The sequence below is a fragment of the Ipomoea triloba genome, chromosome 2 (assembly GCF_003576645.1).
Source record: "Ipomoea triloba cultivar NCNSP0323 chromosome 2, ASM357664v1".
In the NCBI taxonomy this organism is placed as follows: domain Eukaryota; kingdom Viridiplantae; phylum Streptophyta; class Magnoliopsida; order Solanales; family Convolvulaceae; genus Ipomoea; species Ipomoea triloba.
In genome coordinates, this window is record NC_044917.1 from 7,651,020 (window position 1) to 7,667,777 (window position 16,758).

General features: G+C 37.3%; 1 protein-coding gene across 4 annotated transcripts; it reads right to left on the reverse strand.

Annotated features, from left to right (window-relative positions):
• Positions 1-4,026: 4,026 nt before the first annotated feature.
• LOC116008099 (autophagy-related protein 18f) lies at positions 4,027-10,094 on the reverse strand. 4 transcript variants are annotated; one of them, XM_031248660.1, is made up of 8 exons: positions 9,223-10,092; positions 7,724-8,188; positions 7,224-7,652; positions 6,786-7,016; positions 5,869-6,693; positions 5,599-5,765; positions 5,028-5,378; positions 4,027-4,317 (listed from the first exon to the last, which is right to left on the reverse strand). In XM_031248660.1, the coding sequence occupies exons 1-7, from the start codon at positions 9,436-9,438 to the stop codon at positions 5,030-5,032; spliced, it is 2,682 nt and encodes an 893-aa protein (XP_031104520.1). In that variant the 5' UTR covers positions 9,439-10,092; the 3' UTR covers positions 4,027-4,317; positions 5,028-5,029. The 4 variants fall into 4 exon arrangements, with proteins under 4 accessions (XP_031104520.1, XP_031104519.1, XP_031104522.1 ...); XM_031248659.1 differs by lacking the exon at positions 4,027-4,317 and having other exon boundaries at positions 5,024-5,380; positions 5,598-5,765; positions 9,223-10,093; XM_031248662.1 differs by lacking the exon at positions 4,027-4,317 and having other exon boundaries at positions 5,285-5,426; positions 9,223-10,094.
• Between the last annotated feature and the right edge of the window lie 6,664 nt (positions 10,095-16,758).

A 16,758-nucleotide genomic window follows, 5' to 3' on the forward strand; every position in this document is an offset into this window, starting at 1 on the left:
TGGACGCGGCCGTGGACGCGCGTCCATCGTGTATAATATTTCGGCGTCACGGCCGAAAGGCCGGACGCGACCACGGACGCGCGCGTCCGCTGCGCGTCCGTGGGCGCCCAGATTTCGGCGTCATGCCGAACGTGCGGACGCGGCTCGGACGCACGCGTCCGCCGTGCGTCCGTCACCGCGGACAACCGCGAGTCCGCGCAACGCGGACCCGTTTTCGACCGAACTTTTCCCCGATGTTCTTGCTCCCGAGTGTTATGATGATTGGAAGGCCTACGGGCAACCGAGTCAATTTTTGAAAGCTCAAATATTATTTTGTAAATTATGTTCATCAATTTGGGGAAAATTTGTGTTTTTAAGAAACAAGTGTGACCCTTGTCACTTGGAAATTTCATGTTGCAAAGTCTTTGACAAATATGTGTATTTTGGAAATATATTTGGATGAGAATGATCGTTTTGAGTCATCACGTGAATGTACTAATTAAACCCAAGGAAAGAGAGAATGTTTTGAAAATCTTAGTTTTTGGCTAGAGTTGTTGAAATGTTTGACTTTACGGGAGGCTTGCGGGAGCCGTGGCCCGAAAGTTATTGTAATGTTCGACTTTACGGGAGGCTTGCGAGCCGGGGCCCTAGAGTTGTTGAAATGTTTGACTTTACGGGAGGCCTGCGGGAGCCGTGGCCCGAAAGTTATTGTAATGTTCGACTTTACGGGAGGCTTGCGAGCTGGGGCCCTAAAGTTGTTGAAACGTTTGACTCTACGGGAGGCCTGCGGGAGCCGTGGCCCGAAAGTTATTGTAATACGGGAGGCCTGCGGGAGCCGTGGCCCGAAAGTTATTGTAATGTTCGACTTTTGCGGGAGCCGTGGCCCGAAAGTTATTGTAATGTTCGACTTTACGGGAGGCTTGCGAGCCGGGGCCCTAGAGTTGTTCGACTTTACGGGAGGCTTGCGAGCCGGGGCCCTAGAGTTGTTGAAATGTTTGACTTTCTTGCGAGCCGGGGCCCTAGAGTTGTTGAAATGTTTGACTTTACGGGAGGCCTGCGGGAGCCGTGGCCCGAAAGTTATTGTAATGTTCGACTTTACGAGAGGCTTGCGAGCCAGGGCCCTAAAGTTGTTGAAACGTTTGACTTCACGGGAGGCCTGCGGGAGCCATGGCCCGGAAGTTATTGAAATGTTTGACTTTGCGGGAGGCTTGTGAGTCGTGGCCCCAAAGTTATTGAGATGTTGACCTGCGGGAGGCATGAGTGCCGCGGCCCGAGGTACTTGAAAATATTCCAAGTATGCCTTACACTTATCCAGGGGTAAACTAAGTAAAATTTTACTAACTATAAAAATCTAGTTACTCCGTAACTAGATCGTAGAATAAAATGTCATGGGTTCTGAACAGTAAAGAGTGTGTGTAGAATAAAATGTCATGGGTTCTGAACAGTAAAGAGTGTGTGTTGTTAAACTCACTTTTTGAATTAAATGTTGGAATTCTCAGAAATGAAAGTATTATTTTTGAATTAAATGTTGGAATTCTCAGAAATGAAAGTATTATATGCTGATGTCTCTCTGGAATTCTCAGAAATGAAAGTATTATATGCTGATGTCTCTCATATACTATGCTATACTTTCTTATTATATGCTGATGTCTCTCATATACTATGCTATACTTTCTTTTGTTGATAATCTGATTGCAGGTAGATTGCAACTGATGGGTAAAGTTTACGGTTTCTGAGTATTATGTTGTTTTGGAACCTTTGTTTACTTTCGAGTGACAATGGATTTCCTTACTTAGCCGTCGTGCTAACTACACTTCATTGTGTCCTTTATCAGATGGAATCTAGTGTGGGCTCATGGAGCCCAGCGGACTCCGATCCATCGGAGTTTGAGTTTCCGGTCTTAGATTACGACAACTACGCACAGTATATACTTGATGGTGACCCGTATGCACCCGGCTATGCTCCAGACCCTCCAGTCCTGACTTGTACTCCCGATCCTGCTCCCACTTCTGTCTCACCAGCAGTACCGGTTTGGTCACCTACCCCTGTCGAACCGTTGTGTCCTTTCGACGTCATCCAGGCTAGTTATGGGTTTTATCCCATAGAGGTCTTACCCGATAGTGATCCCCTCGAGTTTGTTGTTCGCTATCCCTACCCGTGGGACCCGAGTCCCCCAGATTATCACGAGGAGTGAATGATGTATATCAATACTTGCAAATTTCTGGACCACATCACCTGGTTCGAGGGTGAGTGGCACTTCGTTTGGGGTACCTACACTGGCCCGGTGTACCACTCGTTAGACTAGGTAGTGTCTAGGGTGGGGAGTCAAGTCTGATCTTTTGTGTATATATATCTTTTGTAGCTATGCCAGTTCTGGAATGACTAGTAAAGTCGGGTCTAGTTCAACTCTTTTTATGGGCTGTAATTAAAACCTTGGTACATTTTGGTAGCTAGTGTAGCTACACTTCTGTCGATGCTATAAAAAGGCATATTAAGTTGATGGTTATGTTGATATAGTGCAATTTCCTTATCCTTAGCCTATGCATCTAGAATGAATCCTATCTGAATGTGAATGGGTTTAGTCTAGGTGTGGCGGTAACTACTCCGGTTGTTCGGTATAGCTGAGCCGGGGTGTTACACAGCAGCAATGTATGACAGGAGATGTTCAGATGCAGGCTTGAGGTTTGTATTTTCAGAAACCTTTTGCTCTGCTATGGAAAGATTGGCTTTTATAGGTTATGGCACCATACTTGTGCAATTACAGTAAGTACTCCTAATGACATGTCTACTCAAACTGGGTTTGTGGTGGGTCATATTGCTGCTGTTTATTCATACATGCTATGCTCTTTCTTACCATAGCAGTACTCAAATTTCTTCATCTTTCTCTTTGGTTATCTTTGATTTAGTATTTAGTTGCAGAATAGAAAGTGAAGAAAGTTTTATAACAGAAAGACTATGTATGAGATTAGATTGAACTCTCCTAGCCTTGCATTAGTTGTTTTATACCTATTATCTATTCTCTTTTCTTCATATGTGCAGAGGGAGGCACACATGAACTCTGATTTCCTCAAACATCACAGATAACCAAATGATCAACATCAAACTTTTATTAGGTTTGTCCTTAGCCTTAGGAGATGCTCCTGGGTGGGTGGGTGGCTGCCAGAGCTGAAGGTGGTGGTTTTCACTCTTCAAGTGGATTGATGTCATCTTAGCCCATCTCTGTCACTTCCAAATTCAACTTCTCCCAAACCAATAGATGGTGCTGGAGATATACAAACTTGATGATCAGTTATATTGACTCTCCAAGTTTACTTCTTCATAAAACAATGCTCGAGCCACTGTATTCTTGAATATGTTGGTGCGACCAACTACTACTACGTAGTGTGATAGCACTTTTGTCCTGATGGCACTTTTGTCCAGCACTTTTGAAGGAACTCATCCATATTCTTGAATATGTTTGTGCGATAGCACTTTTGTCCTGAGTGGACTAGGCGACCGCCTAGGGCTCATGCTTGAAGGAACTCTACTATCTTTTGATATTCTCTTTGTGGAAGAGGAATGTGAGAGATTAAATTTCTGGTGGAAAAACAACACTGGAATTCGAAGATCTGCATTAATGATGGTGGTTTCTACTATCTTAATTCTCTTTGTAGAAGAGGAATGTGAGAGATTAAATTTCTGGTGGAAAAACAACACTGGGATTTGAAGATCTGCATTAACAGTGGTGGTTTGATGTTACTGCCATTGTATAATTATAATACAAGATGGTAGTCCGATAAGCCGAGAATCTAACACCTAATCAAATACAGCACATGATAATGGATTCTATGGTAGAAATATGGTGTCATGATTATTTTTGTATTAAAAAATTGTTGACTAATCTTATTTCTGTTATAAGCCAATCGGAAATATATCAATGATGATTTTTACTTACATAACTCATCCCTATATCTGGTGCCATACATTCGTTCTTCAAACGAAAACATTTTCCTCTATAAACCATAAAAGAAGTTAAGTGAATCAACAATATCAAACAAGCCGCAAAGAGATGCAAATTTTCAAGCAGCAACAAATAAATCAATTATTCAAAGAGCTCACAACAAAATGTTGTAGGACACTAAGTAATATATACATGTCAACTGCTAACATTGGTTCACCATCTATTATTTACAATACTGAAGGCGCATTCTGCGTCCACAATAGACCACTATACCTATCCTTCTATACATAAATCCACCCACCATATTCACACTTTCAGAACCCTCCCACGAAGAAAACGAAATAGATCATCAACACTCAACAAGTTCCACAACAGAACACATCATTCAACTGCATCACCTGAAAAGTTCAATATCAAAACGAAAACTCTTGTTGAGTTGTTTGGCAAACATACCGAGCATCCCAACACAACAAGAACATCATTCATAATCCTTTTCGACCTCCTTACCTACCATTGTCTACTACTATGGAAGAATCAAGAATGGATGGCGAGTCAAGTGCTTTAACAACGCATATTATGTGTGCCCACACAACTCTCAGATTCAGATGGCACAAGTTTATGCAATTATTCTAGCCCAACAAATGGCTGCAAAATCTTATACTATGCTATACTGTGCGTTGCATCAGCATTTATTAGGTGGGTGCATAAACAATTACAATGGACTGCCAAGTGTTACACATAATCAGAGAAGAGCAGAGTGGCGAGTGGGGGATGGCTATTATCTATAAGCTGAGTGGTTGAAAAAATAAAATAAAATAAAAATATCATGGAATATATGAGTTTGCTCATCTATTTTTCCTATCAGGCATGAAATGGAAATGTCTATATCTATACTATAAATGTCATTTAAGAAAGCTAGACTAAACAAATCTGACGCTTATCAGCCTTTCCTATCAGGCATGAGACGGTAATGACTATATAAAAAGATGCACACTATAAACAGCATTCAAGAAAGACTGAAGAAATCTGGTGAAAACAAATGAAGGGCAATAACTGTATGACTAAATTCCACGTTACACATCATTTAGTGAGGACTATAGTGTATTACCTTCAGTCAAACTCTTCAACTTCACCTTCAAAATGATTCTTCCTTTTCAGTCCATCTATGTCATTATTTACAAACTTAGCTTGGGTCTCCTTCGTGGAGATCTGACTATTATTTACAAACCCTAGCTGAGTGTTTGCTTTAGGGCTGTCACTATTATATACAATGTCCTTAGTTGTTGTTTCTGGTGCCATCCAGCAACCATTGCTTCCATTTTCTTCTATTCCATTATATGGTTCAATGCATCCATTAGTCGTGCAGTGAGGATAACCAAGATTACTATTCATAGGATTGTCTTTCCCAGATACCTCAGACCTTTGAATATGCAATAGTTGATCATTGTTGCCAGACATCCTAAATGAGATGATGAACATCATACTTCAGAAGTAATTTAGGTCTCCACTTGCAAAAATAATCAGATAAAAAAAGAAATTGGCCAAGAAATCAGGAATTGTATTCTCCACACATAGCAAGGCAAGCACATGGTTACTTTTTCTGTGCAAGGAAAAATAGGATATTCACAAATGAATAATTCAATCCTAACTCTAGGAGCTGCAAACAAATAATGAATTACCTTTGTTGCTGTATCTTGGGAGCTTGAAGATAATTATAAACTGGAACTAGATCCTTAGACCTGGCTTCAACTGTACGCGTGGGAATCCTTTCAATCTCAATCTCTCCTCCACAAGCGCCATCGGCATCCATGCTAATGTCATTGAACAAAATGGACTGAAAGTATATCTACCAAAGCAATTATACAAGAATTCATGAGGATTGCCAAATACAAGGACAGAAATAAGAATTCTGAAATAAATAGTCAAAAAATTCAAAAATTTCAAACTACCTCGGGTCTTGCCCACAATGGAGTCACAGGTTGATGCATGTGCAGCTCTGCTTCTGATATATACATATGCTGTCTTTCCTCAGAACTAACTTTTCCTTTGACCTTGTCAATAGTCTCATGATATTTTCCATTTTCCCGCCTCATTCCTTCAGGAAATATTTTACTGCTATCCGAATTTCCAAAGTCTCCATATATATCAACATTGTCTTCTCTTTCTTTATGATTTAGTTTCTGGCATATATTCCACTTTTGGATTGCCTCTACAATTAATTTTGTTTCAGGCTCAACACCTGGCTCACAAGTGGTGCTTAGAGAAGGTGAAGCTGCAATAGAATCCATCCCAGGAGAGGCACGCAATGCATACTGTGTCAGACAACCTGATGCAGAAAAAACCAACAAGCAGTAATTTGAAACCAAAAGGCTAGGATCAAAACTATGATTGTTGCTCTTGCAGTAAAGAAAGGCAGAAGCAATGGCCATGGAGAGAGAGCTTGTCCTCCCAGTTGCAGCTGCAGCAGCACCACTCACAGTGTTTTTCCAACCATTGTTTCCGCTCCTTATTCTACCAACAACCGAAAGGGTAACTGGTGGCCCGGACTCGCAGATAACTTGATCATTAAGCTCCTGAACTCCAGATGGTGGCCAGTGACCTGAAGTTTTTGCCATCACGCAAGACCCATTATTCCTGGCACTTAGATAAGCATCAGAAGATTGAAAACTAACTGATCCTCCGGAAGGAGATATTGCGAAAAGATGGTTTGTCCCTCTTGACGAACTAATCATGATCCATCGGCTATCACAACTAAAACTAATGTCCTGTATAACCTGTGAAGAAGTATGATAACAAGGACCTGATTACCCCAGTCAAAATCCCTATTGAAATGTGATATAGGAAGAGAATAATTTACTACACTTACTGCATCTGTTATGCCACGCTGTAGCCTATAAAGATGAACATAAGATGCTTGATTGGCTCCAGAATTTTTTAAGAGTGAAGGAATTATCCGGAAAACATTGATATTGTGACCATGAACTGAAGCAGTGACCAGAAGAATTCCACTTGGATCAAAACACAATGATGAAATGGGACTCTTGTGGGCCCTAAACTGTGTAACAAGATCTTTACTGACAATGTCTCGGACAAGTACCTAAGGACAAAGTGGAGTTACTACCTAGAAAAAACAGCAAATTTCAAAATCCAACTTTTTTACTTTGTATGTTTAAATTTTAAATCAAATTTTATAAACAAAATAGATGTAACTGTGTAATCAGTAAAAAGCAGATCAACACAGTAGTTGTTGTTTTGTGCATGTCTGATTAGTTAAAAGTAGCAAAGCTATAGTCAAAAGCAATACCATCCCAACACTTTCTGCTTCAGGCAAATGACCATTAGTAAATCCCTGAATCTTCAGGTGAGCACCCCCTGCTTGAGAACCATTACCATCTGGTCGCAATTCAGAGTAGTATCTAGAAAGCTTCTTATATCCCATGTCCCCTAGAGTAACTATTCCAGCGGCTAACTGCTTGCTTGATTCCTTTGCATAATGTGCAACCAGGCTGCCATTTGCTCCCCAAGTAGGGAAACTAGCAGAAGGTGTGAGATGTTGTGGATTGACACGACCACAATTTGACACAGCAACTGGATTTCCGGTATAAGCCATCCACCTGGGACCAACAGCAAGAGGCCCAAAGCCCATGTTTCCAGATCCAGAATAGCCCGTAACAATAGGATTTGTGACAATATTATAATCCCTCTCTAAAGTTGCAGCATTAAAACAGTGTATCTGTAATGGAAATAACTTAGCTCACATACTCCAACAAGCAAACTACATGCATTCAAATATGAGTTATATACCTGAGACGCTTGTAAGACAGCAACAACTCTAGAGCTGCATCTCACAGAATGAACAACTGATCTGAACTTGACATGATGTACATAAGAGTGAGATCTCAATGAATAAAACCAAACAACAGTGGGCACAAAACCACTGTTAGTTACATCATGGCTATGGTGAATCGTCCCATTACGAGGAGTTGTTACACCTTGTGAAGCATTACTGCCACCAGGAAATGATCCATCAGCACAGATTATCAACAATGGTCGACTGTTGGCAAATTTGTCCCCATGTTGCTTTAATGAAATTGGTTTTGGTAATATTTGCATAAATGAAACAGGACCATCATGCTTGGAAACCAAGTTGTGAACATTATCAGGTTCTTCAACATCCCAAACCTGGAAGCCATACCAACAGCCTAAGAGCAAAACTTGGCGGGTTATGCGTCCCTCACATTCTATCTTGTCAAAACCAGCCCAAAGAACCTTTTTTGAAAAAAGAGAAATAAGAGATGAGCGAATGTCAATTTCACTTTGAAAATTGAATTTTTAGCAGAAGTGATATACTAGTACTTAAAATATAAATTGCCAAAAGGAGAAGACACTTAAACCCAAGAGAAATGATTAAATTTAATTCTAAAAAATGACAATAACAACAAAACTCAATTCTTATACAACCTATCTCAATTTGATTAGATGCATTTTTCAATTATCACACATTTCAGTTTAAATAAAGCTCAAACACAAAAAAATTCTTGCATAGTTTTGATAACAATTATTTGAAAGACACTCAATCAAGAATCTTGGATGGAGAAAAGAGTTGGCTTCTTTGACCAGTACAAAACTAATGAAAAGGAATGGTAAAGTAAATTTAGCACCAGATTTCAAAAAAAATCTCACAAAATAAGAAATTAATACAAACATGCAGACCAAGTATATGAACTGTTACAACAAGTAGATGTGAGGCCAACTAACCACACACAACATAACAAAATATCAGATCACAAAAACATCAACAAATGGCGGCTTGCAAACAGCTAGGCAATTATTACACTGAAATGTTATGTTGTTTCAGACTTCATATTCCTTTTTCAATAGGACAAGGCCTTATTGTTTCACATTTCAAACAGAGAAAATGGTACTTTATTTGCCCTATATAGAATAGGCAGTAGGCACATTCTTGTGCCAACCCATAATAATTGTTTGCAATAGAGGAAACCAGTTAAAAATACAAGCAGTAGGGGAACCTCTATTATCTAAAGCTTCACCAATTAAAAAATAAACTCCCAAAATTTAGAATACGGGGTTTCTCTAGAATCTGTATCAATTAGCTAGTACAGAAATGATGTACAATGAAAATCAATCAAATATCATTCAAAATCTTTCCTAGCAGTAATCATTAACATTTACCATAAAGTTCCAATCTTTCTAATTAAGAATACTATAAATCACAAAATCTAATAAAAACAAAGTTAAAGAACATAAATTGTGAATGAGAGTTGAAAATACAGAAATCTAACCTGACAATGGGTAGATTCATTATCCCTATCCACAATAGCTGAGGCAGCTGAAGCTGCTGACTTCACCGTTGAAGCAACAGTTGAGGCACCGGATGACATAATCCTTGAGAGAGCACGGAATGATGTTGGAATGAAGCCATTTTTGCTGCTCCGGCATGACCTAAGCCCTCCTCCTTTTCCACCCTCCTGCGGCAGTTTCTGGCAATCATTCTTCATCCCAGAACACAATAACAAGCAAACACGACACGGCAATCCAGAACAACTCTGAGCTTCTCAAAACCTCTCTTTTCCCCTCTTATCATAACCCCAAACCCTTCCTCACATATCCCCTGGTGTCATCAGCTCTAGGAACAAAATCCCCAAAAAAGCGTCAGCTTTTCGTCCCCGTGTGTCTCCACCATCCACTCCCAACCGCGAAAACTCCAAAAATAGCAAAGCAGACTCACCGCTCCAATTCTCTCGAATCACTACAAAACAAAACGAGAGGGCGAAAAGGGAAATCTTGACAATACTCCAAACCAGCACAACAAATTCTTCAAAACCTCGTGTGTCGTACGTATAATCTATCTGATGATCCAATCGGTAACTACAATCTATAGACCAAATTTACGACAACACCTACCCAAAAAGTTAAACAACTTTAAACAGCAACAATAAAATAATAAATCAACAAACTATAAACAATTTAGAAAAAAAGAATCCGTAGAGCTAAATACACGGATGATTGTAGTTAATCGAATAGAATTCTATAGTTAGGGTTTTTGTAATAATCGGAGAGAAACACGCATATAGAGAGAGAGAAAGAGAGAGAGAAAGAGAGAGAGCGAGATTTTTGTTGATGTAAAGAGTTTGGCGTGTAGAGAGAGAAAGGAGAAGGCCAATTAAGCCTGTGATCGGATAACGAAGGGGACGAATGACGAAATAAAAGTGCCTCCTCTGTACGTCTCTGTCTATCTCTTTACATTTTTTTTTTCAATTTTCATTTATATATATATATATATATATATATATATATATATATACTTTGGAGTTTTTTTCTTTTTGTCAACAAATTTTGGTCTAAACTGCAAAGCCTAACCTGCGACTAACGTAGCAGAGTTTAATTGTAACAGGAAGACGATGAATTGCTCTCCACGCCTCAACTGCATAACTGCATTCAAAGTCAACAAGCTTTCACTCTGGTCGCGCTACAAGTAACCTAATTTTTGGCTTTATGATGTTACGCTTGATCAACAGATTTAAGATGTTTTGAGCTTGGATCTTCATTAATGCATTTCTATCGTTTTATCTTCAAAAAGAGATTTAAGATATTAGATCATTTTGCATTAAAAAAGGATGAAAAAAAATTATTGTTACCATTTATTTATGGGTAAATGGGTAAATCACATATTTGGCCCCTCAATTATTCGCGAATTGTCAATGTTGTCCCTTAACTCCGTAATCATCAATTTGACCCCTCAAATAAAATAAGATTGGTCAATTAAACCCTTCCGGTCGTATTCCGGTGAGAACTCCGATTAAGCCAGGCGTAATTTGGTCATTTCATGGGAATGAACGATGGAGATAAAAGAAAAAAAAAGAATTTCTTTCCCATAAATCTCATCTCATCTGCTCTAAAAATCTAGAGAGAAATTGCGAGAGTGCTGAGAGGGACGAACAATTGTGTTTCTCTCACTATATGTATAGCTGGATGGTGTATGTAAACCATAATTAGGAAGGGAGATTGCTAGAGTGGTGAGAGAGAGGCAGGCGATGGTGCAGAGGAGGAAGCGTGGAAATCGAGGTGAAAATCAAAGGTTCGAAAACCCTAGCTTGAAGCAAAACGTTGACTCGCGGCGGGAATGCGAATCACAAAATGCCGCCGCCGTCGAACGTCGAAAACAGAGTGCACTTGAGTTTTCTTTTTCACCATATGAGAGGTGAAAAATAGAGATTTTTTAAAAGTGACATTGCTTGAATTAACCTTTTCTCCTTTGCGTCTTGAGTACTGATTTCTGAGTAGGTTCAGATGCACCTCAAACATCATTTTGATAGTCAAATTAAACCCTTTTATATGTGTGAAACTTTATGTTGATGCAGGGTTCTCATTATTTATTGAGATGGATTCATTATATTGTGGGCAGTTCAAGAAAGCAAAACCATCTTTACAACTGGAGGAAATGCACTGCAATATGTAAATCATGAGGCAAAAGAGTCTGCTCCTGAACGTCGAAAATAGAGTGCCGGCATAGTGTAAAAAGTGTAAGATTCTTCATACTAAATGAAAATAAGCCGGAGAAAGAGAAAAAAAAAACACTAAAATCGAAAGTCAATTCCGTGTTTTGATTGTATTTGATCTCCTTGTGCTATAAGATAGTGGTATTTGATGCGACCTCAAACTGAATTCAGAAGAAGAAGCAGCAGGCATATGAGGAACGAACAGGAAACTCCGGCGACTATTTATACCACTCTTATTGCATCCTCCCATGGCTGTCTTTGCGCAAATCCTGCCCCTGTTTGCTGCCACCAACTCCCCACCGACGCCCCAAACTTCGGCGGCTTGAACACCACCAACCGCCCTTCTTCAAACGAACAACAACCACCTTCCAATGACTAGACCGTGGGACTAACAATCTGGAGGTTACTTGGCGGCGGGTTCGCTGTAGGGCAGTTTTCCGGTGGGAGAAGAGAGCTTCCTGTTGTGTACAACAATGGAGTTCCAATGAGGATTTCTTGGGGGACTAGAGGCGAAGTGGTGGGGTTAGAAGAGCATGGGTTATGACTCTGGCTTAGGTGGTGCTATTTCTTCTGGTGCTGTGATGACGAAACAGAAGCAAGTAAAATACTAAATTACCCCTGCTTAATCGGAGTTCTCACCAGAATACGACCAGAAGGGTTTAATTGACCAATCTTATTTTATTTCAGGGGTCAAATTGATGATTACGGAGTTAAGGGACAACATTGACAGTTCGCGAATAGTTGAGGGAGATGGGTTTAGAATATTAAGAAATAATGTTATCAGTAAATTTTGAATACAATTTTCTTTACTGGCATTCTAATTTCTAACTAGGAGTCTATAAAAGTGTCAACTTTTTTTTATTTTAAACAGTATAAAAAAAGTAGTAAAATTATAAATTAAATACATCTTTACAAACTTTTATTAATACATCATATATTTTTGCACATTTTAAACAAAGATGTATTACAGTCCGAAAATTCAAATTTGGTCGTCACAAAATAATGCATTATAAATTTACTAGTTACCACACATCCTGATGTCCAATGTTTATTTTTAAATTAATGTTTCAGAATTTATAAAAATATCATTCGTTATCCTGATGTATATCAATGCAAGATTATCAATTTTTTCATAAAATTACATATTTTAATAATGCATAACTATGACCTGTGGCATAAATGTTGGATTAACGGGTGCAATAACAATTTTAGAGGGAAACACCCTCACTGGACAGTATCATGATCATAGTTTTTGCAACACAAAACATATTAATTAGTGTGATCCATGTTTCCTCTTGTTGTCACTTTCGCCATAAATGAATTCTTAATTTGGTATAATCCCCTAGTGTGCTTTACTACAATTTTAGTGCATTTGTGCAGTGCACCTTCAAAAAATAACCAAATCATCCTTCTCCAAAAAGAAAATGATAATAGACATAATGTTTTATGTGTTGAGTATATACTGTAAATTAGGTGTATCGTCTCATCAATGCCCAATGCGGATTTTTAATTTCCTTATATTCATTTATTCAGTTATTTATATTCAGTAAATAAATAAGTGTTCCTAAATAACAGTACAGATTGGTGCTAATTTGTGTTCCTAAATTCATTTGCTAAGAAGACACATTGAATTAGACAAAACAGATTAAGTTTACAAAACACATTGAATTCTTTGCCTCTAATCTGTTGAAACTGTCTCATACTTATTTTTATTGGATTTTTCCCACATGAGATGGTTTTGATGGATGGCAGGGGGCATGTGTCTAGATGTTTCATCCCAACCAAGATGATTTTCCGGTAGACACACATGTAAGAATTATTTATTTGTTTATGTATCAGGAATGGATAAATGTTTGGAATAAGATTAATTTCTAAAGCTTTTGTGCAGTTTTTTCAGATTGCAATCATGTGTAATCATAAGTTAATTAGTTATGTGTAATCATAAGTTAATTACTCCATCCGTCTCATTTTATGTGTTTGGTTTAGTTAACGAGGTTTTGACTGAAAGTATTTTTAATCTAATTTTTCATAATATTAAGTTTAATATACAAAATTTATATATTTAGAAACTACACTAAAAGTACTGTTAAACACAACAATTTTTTTTAACAAGTAAAAAAAACAATAAAGAAAATAAACAAAGAAGAAATAGTTTGTTTGACCAATGAATACTAAGTAAGACAGATAAAATGAGACAGGGAATATTAATTACTAATATCAGCTATACTAGTTATGTGTAATCATAAGTTAATTATTAATTACTAATATCTAATTATAGATCGATTATGTATTTGCATTAAGTTGATTTTTTTAAGTTATTAAAAAAAATAATATAGTTAAAAATTTTGGAGTGATTCTCATATATTTTATAGTAATTATAAATGGGGTATTTTTTTCAATAATTATTTTTTAAATACTTATTATTCTTTACAAGGTAATGAAAATTGATATTGTCATTATGTATAGATAAACTCTATGTGTCTGACAATTAATTTTAAATTTTGTTTTCCAGTATTTGGTTGCATTTCATAAAACTATCATGATATAAAAAATGAGCAAAATTGTAAAACTAAAACAAATATGCTCATCCTATTTGATAGTGTTTAATCCTACCTTGTACTCATGTGTATAGCAATGTATGTAAAGGATGAAGATCATTCGAGAATTTAATCCCAAGGAAGCCATTTTATTCATTGCACTTCAATAGGCTAAAGAGGCTAGAGAAATCTCATATTGGGTCCTGTTAGAGTGAAGGAGAGAAGGGGAGAAGGGGAAAACGCCCCTTTAAAAAGGACCAAAGCCCTTTATATAAGCCCAATCCCACACAGTACACCGAACATACATATACTACTCGTAAGGCGGTACTATTCGGGGTATATTCCCTATCACTATTCTAACCTATAGACAATTCATAACACTCATTTATAGAGATACAGAGATATGGAAGAATAATCAGATAAATCAAATTTATAAAAATACCAAAAAATATTTCATGTATTATTAAATGATAACACTGTTATAAAATAAAAATTGTCTTATTTATACTATATCTTGAACCCCAAATTTCTTTCGGTCGCATGTACACTTTAGGTCAAAGTCGTTTAATGGCTCACCGAATTAATTTTTTGAAATTTAAAATTTCTCTGTCACTACAAGTAAGATTATATATTTATTAAATAACCACTTAAGCTACCTAAATGGAGCTAAACACATTGTGCTCAAATGGCATGTAGTGACTCTCCCATATGAGAGGTCATAAAATCGAGCCTCAGTAAAGACGTTATTGACTCTCCAAAAAGACTACCTAGATGGTGGTATTCTAATTATTTTGCAAAATCTCCCTTCTAACTATAAATTAAATAGATATTGCCTTAAAATATTAAAATTGAGATAAAAACAAATGGAAATATATTTAAGTCTGGAAACTTCTTTTAATTAAGCTTCGAGAAGCTGGCCTGGTATATATGACAAGAACTGATAGGATGAATTGAGACTTCGTGCAAGCAACGGAAAAGGCGACAGTTATGCATGTTTTTTTCTAAATTCATGCTATATATATGCGGACTTTAAACACGAAACTAAAAGATTGGAGGTTTTTCTTCTGAAACTTTTTTTTTTTTTTTAAATCTATGTTCTCATTGTTCATATTACAATTTGCTTGTAATAATTCTCACAAAAAAAGTAAATCATCTATGCAACATATATAACGACTAGATCGATTGAGATGATGTTAACAAAAATTGAATTTATATACATTTAAATATAATACTTATGTTTTATTCGTTCGATCATTTATTATTAAGATACACACATTTAATACATAGTGTTGTGGTATAGCCCATTAGCCTAACCCAATTAGATGTAATAGCATGCCTTTGACTTAAATAAGTGCAACCCACCACCCAATTACCTCAAGCCTCGATTGATAGCAAACGGTGCAATCCACTAACCTCCACTTCGTTTTTTTAAGTACTACTGACTCTGTTACAATGTAGTATATGTCGCCTCCACTGAGGCTCGAACCTACTCCTATTCTATGTGAGAGTGTAAATCGGGTGACACTAGACCAAGGTTTTTGGCCTAACCTTCACTCCCTATTCACTAACAGAACACTGTAGATCTCTTGATCAGCATGCATGTTTTACAATCTCCAAATTAAAGGCCTACAAAGGTCTAGATCTAGATCTCTATGGCAAAGGTGATTGGTAACCTTTGTCATAAAAGGGAGAAAGTCACAAAGGTGGGTAATTTGAATGCATTTGTTTAAGACTGTACTTACGAGAGACGAAAACAATCGATCAAAATTGCCAGTTTAATATGTATCTGGACCATAGAGGTCTAAAGATAGAGAAGACAACTAATGGTTATTTCGATGGACTTGTTTTTAAAAATAATTTCTTTTAAAAGATAATCATGACTGTCTTGAGAGATTACGTAGACAATAATGGTTGTCTATTGAAAGCCATGTCCAATGTTAGAGACAATAGATCAGTGTAATAATTGTGGAGTTAATTATGGAGTTAATCTCACACACACACATATAATATCAATTTAAAAGATTTTAATGGAATGAACTGTCAAGGACCTTGTAGTCCAGTGACACCAATCAAGCTCTCCCATATGAGAGGTTGTGAGTTAGAGTCTTAGTGTGATTTTTAATAGATTGAGAAAGTAGTTATGAATATATATTGCATTGTAACAGAATAATAATACATAAAAAAAAACTAAATTATTTTCAAAAAAAAAAAAAACTAAATTTTACTATTCGTTTTACTTTATAAGTTTATATAATTATTTTTATTCTTTTATAATCCAATAACACAAATATGAAACTATGTGATATCTCAATATATTTTTCAATTGTGCCAAAAATTAAATTTAAAAGTGTATCTGGAATCATGGTAGTCTTGATGTTGTCTCATTGATAAAAGGTGCGTTGTACGTAGGTCGCAGGTACACTTGATTTTCAAGCTTCCTTTAGGGTGTGTTTAGAAACCTGGAAAATGACTTTCGAAAATCATTTTCCGGATTTTTCGTGTTTGGGAGTGCTTGGAAAACCCAGTCAACGGAAAATGATTTCCGTTGACTGGGGAAAATAACACTATTTTGGCGGAAAGCGACTTCCGCCCAAAATGAGCGGAAAGCGACTTCCGCCAAAATGAGCCGAAGTCATTTTCCGCCATGTTCTCTAGTGCTAGGGACGGCTGGCTGTCCATCTATTCGTTTCGGCGGACTGGAAACCAGTCCGCCAGAGCTCTGGTTTTCGGCCAGAGCAGATCTGCTCTGGTTTCCGCCGCGACGCTAGTTGTTTTTTTCCCT